The 9,762-nt window shown below is 48.4% G+C and overlaps 1 protein-coding gene across 2 annotated transcripts; it reads right to left on the bottom strand.

The window, feature by feature from the left end:
• LOC100357271 (ret finger protein-like 3) lies at positions 1–9,262 on the bottom strand. 2 transcript variants are annotated; one of them, XM_051835845.3, is made up of 3 exons: positions 8,606–9,262; positions 1,691–1,981; positions 1–932 (listed from the first exon to the last, which is right to left on the bottom strand). In XM_051835845.3, the coding sequence occupies exons 2-3, from the start codon at positions 1,974–1,976 to the stop codon at positions 352–354; spliced, it is 867 nt and encodes a 288-aa protein (XP_051691805.2). In that variant the 5' UTR covers positions 1,977–1,981; positions 8,606–9,262; the 3' UTR covers positions 1–351. The 2 variants fall into 2 exon arrangements, with proteins under 2 accessions (XP_051691805.2, XP_089179618.1); XM_089323492.1 differs by lacking the exon at positions 8,606–9,262 and adding an exon at positions 2,517–2,634.
• Positions 9,263–9,762: the final 500 nt, after the last annotated feature.

The raw sequence follows: 9,762 nt of genomic DNA, 5'->3' as shown, positions 1-9,762 counted from the left end.
TTTGACACCTTTATTTAGGAAAACATAATCCATTCGATCAACTACAAAGGTTTGTTTAATTCAGAATCCCCATAACACCATAGGTGGAACTTAACAGCAATAAAAGTTAAAGATTGGAAATCGATCTGAGAATACAGGACTTATTTAGCAATCAAAACATAAAACCCAACCAGTTGGGGGTGACAGTAGTCACTAATTATATGCTAACGAATCTCATCTCATCACCTTAGTCATGGCCATGAAAAGCTCGATACTTTTCTGCCGTGACCTTGGGGAAATTTGCACCAAGCAGAAAGTTCTGAGGTCCAGCCGCCAAGGGTTTCCCCATCCAGGCTCCTTCGCAGTGGGGGTTTATCTGTCCTCCCTCTGCTGGTCGGAGGGGCCGGCATCTCCCAGGTGCATGGCAGGGCAGATGCTCAGGGCGCCCTGATCCCCATTAGGTGGGATTGAGGGAGCAAAGAACGGGCGCAGCGGCTCCCCCGCAGGAAGTCCCGTGAAGGTAAAGATGTGGGCTTCGTTTTCGATGCAGTAAAAGGAGACGTTCCCCACGTCCACGTCCAGGAAGATCCCCACTCGGCGTACGATGGGGTCTGGGCAGAGGGGCGTCTGAGGCTGGGTGCTGGCAGAGAAACAGCACCTGATCCTCCGACTCAGAGTCCAGAAGCCCTGCTCCGAGGAGAGCTGGATCCGCCCTTGTCGGCAAACAGAATCCCTGCAAACCCCCAGGTCCCACTCTGTGCTCGACCCCACGTCCACCTCCCAGTAGTGGTGGCCGGAGACGAACTGAGGGGTGCCCAGGACGCAGACGGACAAGTCGAACCTCGAAGGGAGCGCTGGCCGATTCTGCCTGATGGGCCCGCACCAGACACTCCTGAGGTCATCTGAGAGGATGAGGAAGTTGTTGGCCGTGTCTGCGTCCAAGGTCACGTCCACTGGGAAATAAAAGCAAGCACCTCAGCTAACAGACAGGTTCTAGGCCCGCACTTCCTGCCCCAAATGTCACATTTCCTTCCCTCCCTCTCATTTTGCTTTTCCCCAAACCTGTAACTTTTCATAAAGCAACTTTCCCAGGCTTCCTCCCTGGCTCCAATGTTTGGAGGCCCTGGTTCCCAGCAGGAACCCACTGTCACGTTACATTACAGACTATGGCGACAGCCTGGAACCTTCCTCCCAGGTGACCAGAGGGTCTCCCAAGGCAGCCGCCAGGCCCCTCCTCTACGGACCCAGGAAGACAAATTAACAGTGAAGACGATGCAAGCTGGCGCAGTAAATGCTACATTTCTGTTTCATTGTTTCCCTGCGCCAGTTCTAGGTATCTAGGGCCTAATTTCAGGATGTTTTTTCCAGGTTCAGACACAGTTGCTCTAAATTCCCGCTAATCTGAGCCCAGACCCCACGCCAGCGATGTCAGCACGCCGAATCTCCCAGAACCTGCGTCCTAACTAAGTCCCCAGGTTGCGTGAGCTCCGTGGGTTTTGCGAGCCCCGGTCTAAGCCGCGCCATAGACGCCGGTATTTTTTGTCAGAAGTCACCAGGTGATTCCACTTGGTGCGGGGGCTGAGAACCGCCAAGGCCCGAGAGCAGTTCTTGGCTGCAGACAGCGGCTCCTCCGCGTGTGGAGTGGAGCGCCGGGTGCACAGGGGATTTCCCAGCCCCTAGCGGGAGGGAGGCAGCGTGGGCAGGGCCTTACCTCGGAACCTCCGCATCCGGGGATTCATCTGCAGGACGGCTCTCAGCTGGGGCTCCAGCTCCTTCACCTTCGACACCAGCTGCCCCAGATGCCGATTGGGCCTGAGGTGGTTCTTCCGCGAGACCTTGGAGCAGAAGCTGCAGACCAAGCCCTCCCCGTGGGGCTCCTGCGGCAATGAGCGGACGCAGTCGGGGCAGAAGCTGCAGCCGCACTCCAGGCTCAGGGGTTGCTCAAGGTAGGCCGGGCAGGTGAGACATCTGCACATCTTTTGCAATAGTTCAGCCATGTCCGCTGCAGGGGGAAACACACACGGGAGTGAGTGACTGCTGGCCGACAGCAGTGACAAGCTGTCCAGCCACAGAGTTATCGTGACCCTGGAGCAAGACCAGGAGACGGCGGCCTTGATGCCTGTCATCAGAGAGCTGACGTCACAGATCGTCACTGGCATTGCACTGAGAAGGAGGCAGGGCCCCCGCTCACCCGGACCCCGCCGCAGGGACCACCTGTGTGCCTGGACGCCTCACAGGGCGGCATCTATGTGAGACGCCGCAGAGGAGGTCATCGCGCTGTCCCCAGAGTGACCCTAGCAACCGTCTGATGGATGAACAAAAGTGCACCCTGTCTGCAGCCTTGGCCCTGAACACCGGGTCTCCCACCCACCACTCCTGGGCTGGGAGAATCCGGGCTGAGGGATTGGCAAACCCTGGCTGGGCACTCACAGCCCTTGTTGAATTCCTCAGTCACCAGACTCCCCCCAGCCCCTGGGCTGACTGCCACCTGCAGACAAGGGAGGACAGACGGACACACGGCACAGGCATGGGCTCACCTGCTGGGCTTTGGGTTCACCTCGTCCTCTGCTGCTCCCACAGTGACTCAGGTCTGGTGGGAAAGGAGGCACCGGTGCCTTTTAAGCGTAGGAGCCCTCGCCCCTCCCTAGCCACACCCAGATAGCTTCCCGTTAATCCCATCAACTTTGATTTGGTTATGGAAGGGAGGGGGCTTTTATCTCCAAGAGATGACAGTGACCTTGATAAAATCCTTGACCTTGATGGTATGGTATTTCTTTACTATGAAATTAAGATTAAATTGCTGGGCCAGCGCTGTGGCACAGAGCCCTGGCCTGAAGCACCGGTATCCCATATGGGAGCCGGTTCTAGTCCTGGCTGCTCCTCTTCTGATCCAGCTCTCTGCTATGGCCTGGGATAGCAGTAGAAGATGGCCCAAGTCCTTGAGCCCCTGCACCCATGTGGGAGATCTGGAAGAAACTCCTGGCTCCTGGCTTCGGATCGGCTCAGCTCCGGCTGTTGCAGCCATCTGGGGAGTGAACCAGCGGATGGAAGACCTCTGTTTCTACCTCTCTCTATAACTGTCTTTCAAATAAATAAATATTTTTAAAAAAGATTAAATTGCCATGGTTTTATACAAGGGAGCTTCAAAGCATTTGTGGAAAATGGAATTAAGTAATTTTCATACAAGAATTTTTTGAAATTCATGCATGGTTTTCTCATATATTTTCATGAACTTTTTGAAAACCACTTGAATGCATGGATTTCAAAAAAAAGTGCCACAATAAATCTGTTAACTCTATTTTTCATGAATGTTAAAAAATAATAATTTCATTTGTGAGAGAGAAAATTTTCATCTGCTGCTTCACTCACCAAATGCCCACAATGGCCAGGACTGGACCAGGGCTGAAGCTAGGAGCTGGGAATTAAATCAAGATCTCCCAAACTAGTGACAGAGACCCAAGAACTTTTATTTTTAAAGATTTACTATGTTTTCAATTTGAAAGGCAGAGTTACAAAGAGAGGAGGAAAGAGAGGGGAGCGATCTTCCATCTACTGGTTCACTCCCCAGATGGCCGTAACAGCTGGGGCTGGGCCAAGCTGAAGCCAGGAGCTTCTTCTGGGTCTCTCACATGGGTACAGGGGCCCAAGCATTTGGGCCATCCTCTGCTGCTTTCCCAGGCACATCAGCAGGGAGCTGGATCACAAATGGAGCACCCAGATCTTGAACTGATGCCCATATGGGATGCCAGCATCGTAAGCGGAGGCTTAACCCACTATGCCACAAGAACTTGAGTCATCAGCATCGGCTTCCCGGAGTATACGTACATCAGCGGGAACCAGAAGCAAGGCCAGGACTCAGAGTCCAGAGTGCTAACCATTACACTATGGAACCAAGGCCAGGACTCAAACCCAGGCACTCCCATGTGGAGGTCATATGAGGTTCCTCAAATGGTAAAAAATGGAACTACCATGGGAGTGTCACCCAGCAATCCCACCTATTGGGTACATTCAGGACGCTCCAGGGAAATGAAATCAGCTTGCCAAAGAAATATGTGCACCCCCATATTCACTGCAATATTACTCACAATAGCCAAGGTGTAGAAACACCCTGAGTCTCTGTCAAGGGGTGAGTGCATAATGGCATGTTAATCCGCTTTTTTAAAAAAAAGAGGAGGGGCTGGCCTGAGGAGCAGCAGGTTAAGTTGCTGCTTAGAACCCTGTATCCCATATGGGCTGCCAGTTCCAGTCCAGGCTACTCAGCTTCTGATCCAGATAATGATGGCTCAGGTACTTGAGTTTCTGCCACCCACTGGGGAGACTTGGACTGAGTTCTAGTTCCTGGCTTCAGCCTGGCTCAGCCCTGGCTGTTGCAGTCATTTGAATGTAAACCAGAGGCCTGCACTGTGGCATAGAGGGTAAAGCTGCTGCCTGCAGTGCCAGCATCCCATATGGGCACCAGTTTGAGTCCCTGCTGCTTCACTTCCAATCCATCTCTCTGCTATGGCCTGGGAAAGCAGTAGAAGATGGCCCAAGTGTGTGGGAGACCTGGAAGAAGCTCCTGGCTCCTGACTTCAATTGGTGCAGCTCCAGTCATTGAGGCCAATTCAGGAGTGAACCAGTGGATGGAAAATCTCTCTCTCTCTCTCTGCCTCTCCTTATCTCTCTGTGTAACTCTTTCAAATAAATAAATCTTAAGTGAACCAGCAGATGGTAGATCTGTGTGCATGAGTATGTGAGTGTGTATGTGTGTGTGTGTTTCACTACGCCTTTCAAATAAACATATCTTAAAAAAATTAACAAGGAAACCCTGGCCACTGCGGTATTTATGAACCTACAGGACATTATGTTGTACCTGAGCGAACGCAAACAAAGGAGTACCACACATTGATAAAATTTGATGGTCCTTTACTTTTTTTAAAGATCTATTTTATTTATTTGAAAGACAGAGTTCCAGAGAGAGGTAGAGACAGAGATAGAGGTCTTCCATCCACTGGTTCACTCCTCAGGTGGCTGCAATGGCCAGAGCTGCGCCCATCCAAAGCCAGGAGCTTCTTCCGAGTCTCCCACATGAGTGCAGGGGTCCAAAGATTTGGGCCATCTTCCACTGCTTCCCCAGGCCATAGCAGAGAGCTGATTGGAAGAGGAGCAGCCTGGACTAGAACCATTGCCCATATGGGATGCCGGTGCTTCAGGCCAGAGCTTTAACCCACTGTGCCACAGTGCTAGCCCCTGATGGTCCTTTATTGCTGGCGGTGGAGAGCAGGCTCATGCCCTAAAGAACTCTCGACTCTTTTGTCCAAGAGTTTTCTAGTTTCAGACCAGAGTCTCATGGGGGGAGGTGGAGTCAGGTGCTCCAAATGGAGTCCCTACTGTCAAGGTGTTACTTCATTCCCCACTTTGTGTCTTGAGATGAATCAAATCTTTGATTCAGCCACATCAAATGGATCAGAAAGGATATTTAGGGCAGAGTAAGAGGTATGCATATGCATGAGTTTAACAGAAGCTATACTTTGTCTAATGAAATCTAGTAACCAGTTAACTAGCCAGGGTCCTACAGTCAGTCCAAGGAGGAGGACGACTAATGGTCCTGTCAGGCCAGTTAACAGGGTGGTCAGCCATGGGTCCAATTAAACATACAACTATACCATGGTTGTGAGTCTTTACGCTGTTTATGGTGAGTTTCTAAGTTTTGTTTTGCCTTTTGGTGGGAGTCAGTTATAACTCCTGACTGATTAGCACAGAAACAGCGAGCCTCTCCCAGGGCCACACACAGGCCACCTTGAGTCAGAAACCGGAGGTCTAGCCCCCTCCTATTTTGCAGCGCCATGTCCATGAGAGAACTGACCTGGTCGTGAAGGCGTTCAGTAGAGCATTGGAGGTGACCTAAGTCTGCATCCATGGGCTCAGTTAAATGAGTGAGACCCACTTCCCCCTGAATCAGTGCAGCAGTGCTTAGGGCTGCTCTTTCAGCAAGAACCAAGCCTACCAGGATTGGGACGGCCAGAGGGGCTGCTCCTTTTGCTCGGTTTAACTCAGTGAGAGAATAGGAGAGGAGCAGGCCTCCCTCCGCACCAGAATAGGCATACACCTGCAGAAGCGCATGGACTGATCCACGTAAGAAAGAGGTTACAGGCTTTTCGGTTGTAGGCAACTTCATACAGCGAGTTAAACCCGTTGTGCAAGCAAACCGTGAGTTATCAGGGGGGTGGTGGTTTTGGGTACAGGATACCACAGTGGGGAAGGTGGGATCGTGTCTCAGAGCAAACTTTTCTGTCACAGCGTACAGCCTGCGTGTGTAAGACATTTTGTTAAAGCCTGAGGGGCCCACAGACACTTAGCCCAACTGGACGTCCTCCGCACTCCCCACTTAATCCACACCCCACTATTGTGAGGACTCTAGCGTTGATTTCATCTTGGCTACTTCCTGCTGACAGGGGGTCCTTGTCCTGGGGGCCCCTTAGGGTGTGGGGTGGAGAACGGCAGTCAAGACAGGGTTCCCACAGGAGGGAGCCTCTCGAGGGGGTGGCAGCACAGCTCGTGGAAGCTGCCCATGGCCATCTAGAGTTGCATTGAGAGAGAACAAGTTTAACAAGCAGATTATATGCGCAGGGTTTAAACAAGGACAGAACACAGAACCAACAATGTTTTAATTTTTATGAGTTGATTTTTAGTGTTTAGAGGAAAATATAAACCTGTGAATGACAAAAGGCTTTAAGTAGCCATGGTTAAAATTTTAAAACTTATTAACCAACAAGAAGAGGCACTTGTTTACTCCACATAGTATTTTAGAAAGTACCTGTAAGATTTTTTTAATCCCTTTTTAGTCTTCTGGGCCTCTGTTCATTAAGATAGCCATTGTGACTGATAACAAAACTATTAGACTTTTATAACTTTTGGACATTTGTATGAGTAGACCAGATTTTATTGTTACAAAGTGAACATTTAAATGTTTTAGAATATTTAACCAAACCAAAACACAGCTGTTTTTAAACAATCAGAATTTAAGGAGAGACATAGAACATCAATAGGATACAAAATTGATGTTTCTGTTTCACTAAAATGGGAAATAAAATCCTTAAATATGAGTTAGCACATGGAATCATCCCATTACTTGGAACAATTTTAACAGAGTCAGAAATAGAAAAAAGAAGAGAACTTACTGGATCTGGCTAGAAAACAGAGAGTCACCAATTAAATAAAAACTATTAAAAGGAAATGTTGTAGTTTTTTTAACAGATTTTAAAGACTATTTTAAAATATTTACTAATATATATGTATGACAAAAATCTCACTGTTTTAACAGAGGATCATATTTTAATTAATAGCTTTTGTATCCAGAAAAATTTTCATTACCTTTTGTGATTTTCTCACACCTTTTACAACTTAAACTTGTTTTTTAACCTCTTTTTACAACTTAAACCTATTTTTTAAAACTCTTTCTTAACGTTTCTTACCAAGAACAGTTTTACACTTGTGACCGCTTTTTATCTGCGAATTTCTCTAGTTCTATTGAAATACTCCTTTAAAAGTCTGCAAATTAAGAAAACATTTTAAAAATACACATCAAATTTTAACCTTACTTTCAAGTGCTCTTGAATTATTCTTTTTTTTTTTTTTTTTTTTTTTTTTTTTTTTTTTGACAGAGTGGGCAGTGAGAGAGAGAGAGAGAGAGAGAAAGGTCTTCCTTTGGTGTTGGTTCACCCTCCAATGGCCGCTGTGGCCGGCGCACCGTGCTGATCCAATGGCAGGAGCCAGGTGCTTCTCCTGGTCTCCCATGGGGTGCAGGGCCCAAGCACTTGGGCCATCCTCCACTGCACTCCCGGGCCATAGCAGAGAGCTGGCCTGGAAGAGGGGCAACCGGGACAGGATCCGGCGCCCCAACCGGGACTAGAATCCGGTGTGCTGGCGCCGCAAGGCGGAGGATTAGCCTAGTGAGCCGCGGCGCCGGCCCGAATTATTCTTTATTATGGACTCTTATGCAAACATTTTGGTTAGACACATTTATCTCATTTACCTTTACCCAATTTATATTTGGCTGTTACACTTTGGTGACTTAAGATGTTGATATTATATCACACCTTTGTCTGAATTAAGGTCAAAATTACGTTTACACGGAATTTTACTCTTTTTACAAAACTCCAGCTAGAAATCAATGACATAAACCAGAGATTGAAAAATATCCACATCAGGGCTGATCACCCATTGTCATTTTTCATCCAGATCTGCAAAAACCAAGCCACAAAACTTTGGCAAGTGACAAGGCAATGTTTAAGGCAGCAATCTTTCTAGATTTAAAAGAGAGAAATTTTTGAACATACACTGAAAAGGTGTCCCCTTAGACAGCAGAGCCCATGCTTAGTGGAAGACTCCAAAGACAAAGGACTAAAGGAGACAGGCAGGACAGGAATAAGAATTTACCTCCCGGGATTAAAGATGCAGACAGTACATTGGAAAGTGGCCACGAAACAGAAACAGAAACCAGCATATCCAGGAAAGGCCTTTCTTTAACCAGACCAGAGTCTCCCATCCTAACGCCGTCGCGCTCAAACGGAACAGAGACTGTACTGCCCTCTCATCAGACCTCCAATCCCCAGAAGGCACCACCAGAAAACAGGAGTCGACTTACCAGAGGACCTGAGGCCAATTGGTCAGCGAAGAGGTCGAGCCGAGCCTCCCGGTTCCATGAATCAGAACATGGGGCCCTGGGACATCATCAGCGGGCACCTCCCCTGTGGCCAACCTGGAAGGATCGGAGCGAGGTCCTCCCGGAGGAAGTCTCCATCTCTCGCTGGGGCCTCCACAATGTTGTACTGAGTGAGTGCCAACAAAGGAGCACCACACACTGATACAATTTGCCGGTCCTTTATTGCCGGCAGCTGAGAGTGGGCTCAGGCCCTAAAGAACTCTCGACCCCAAAGCCCAAAGCAACAGGGTTTATAAAGGCAAATGCTGCCTAGCCTTTGGACAAATCAAGGCCAGTCTTGGCTCCTGGAGTTCTTGGGGTAAGAAAGTCACAAACTCCCATCCTGAAGGAGGATGTTAATCAAGAACACTTTGTTAAAATTACCTGTGTTACCAGAGCCCCAATAAGTTGCTTACGTATGTTGTCATCTTTTGTGCTTCTTTGTGCTGGTTATGTATAAATACCACCGAGACACTGGAATAAACGAGCCTTGATCAGCCTTGTTGTCTTGGCTCCATTCTCTGCGATCTCTTGTCCCTCTTTTCAGTCCCTCTCTCTCCTTTAGGTTCCGTTTGACTGGTGTGGCTGGCCCGCACAGGCAAAAACCACAAAATCAGAAGGGGACTACGTGCTTGCTAGGATCAAGGTGGGGTACATAGTTTCTGGGGTCAAGGTGACCTAAAACCTATGCGAAATATCAATTACAATCTTGACAATACCATAATCTTGATATTAACCCAAATATTGGTTTTAATCGTATGTAGGACATAGACAAATTACATTTTTATCATTAACCCAGGTGCAGCCTACTTTCAAGCTTGAGCAATCATGCTAGGGGGTTTCTCTGCTCTGCCAAGTTGATGCAGTTTGCTGCGATTATCCCAGAGTTTTATAGTTTCAGTTTTATAGTCTCATGGGGGCGGGGGGGCTGCCTTCCCAGAATGGAGTCTCAGGGGCTCCAGTTGGAGTCCCTACTGTCAAGGTGCTACTTCAATTACATTAGATGAAACAGGCCAGATATACAAAGATAGGTGATATGCAAAATCACTTAGATACAGAATGTAAAACTCTTGAACTCATAGAAACATAGTAGAGCGGTT

Source organism: Oryctolagus cuniculus, chromosome 21 (assembly GCF_051225735.1).
Source record: "Oryctolagus cuniculus isolate XC-2025 breed Fujian yellow rabbit chromosome 21, ASM5122573v1, whole genome shotgun sequence".
Classification (NCBI taxonomy): Eukaryota; Metazoa; Chordata; class Mammalia; order Lagomorpha; family Leporidae; genus Oryctolagus; species Oryctolagus cuniculus.
This window is presented reverse-complemented; position numbering and strand designations above follow the sequence as displayed.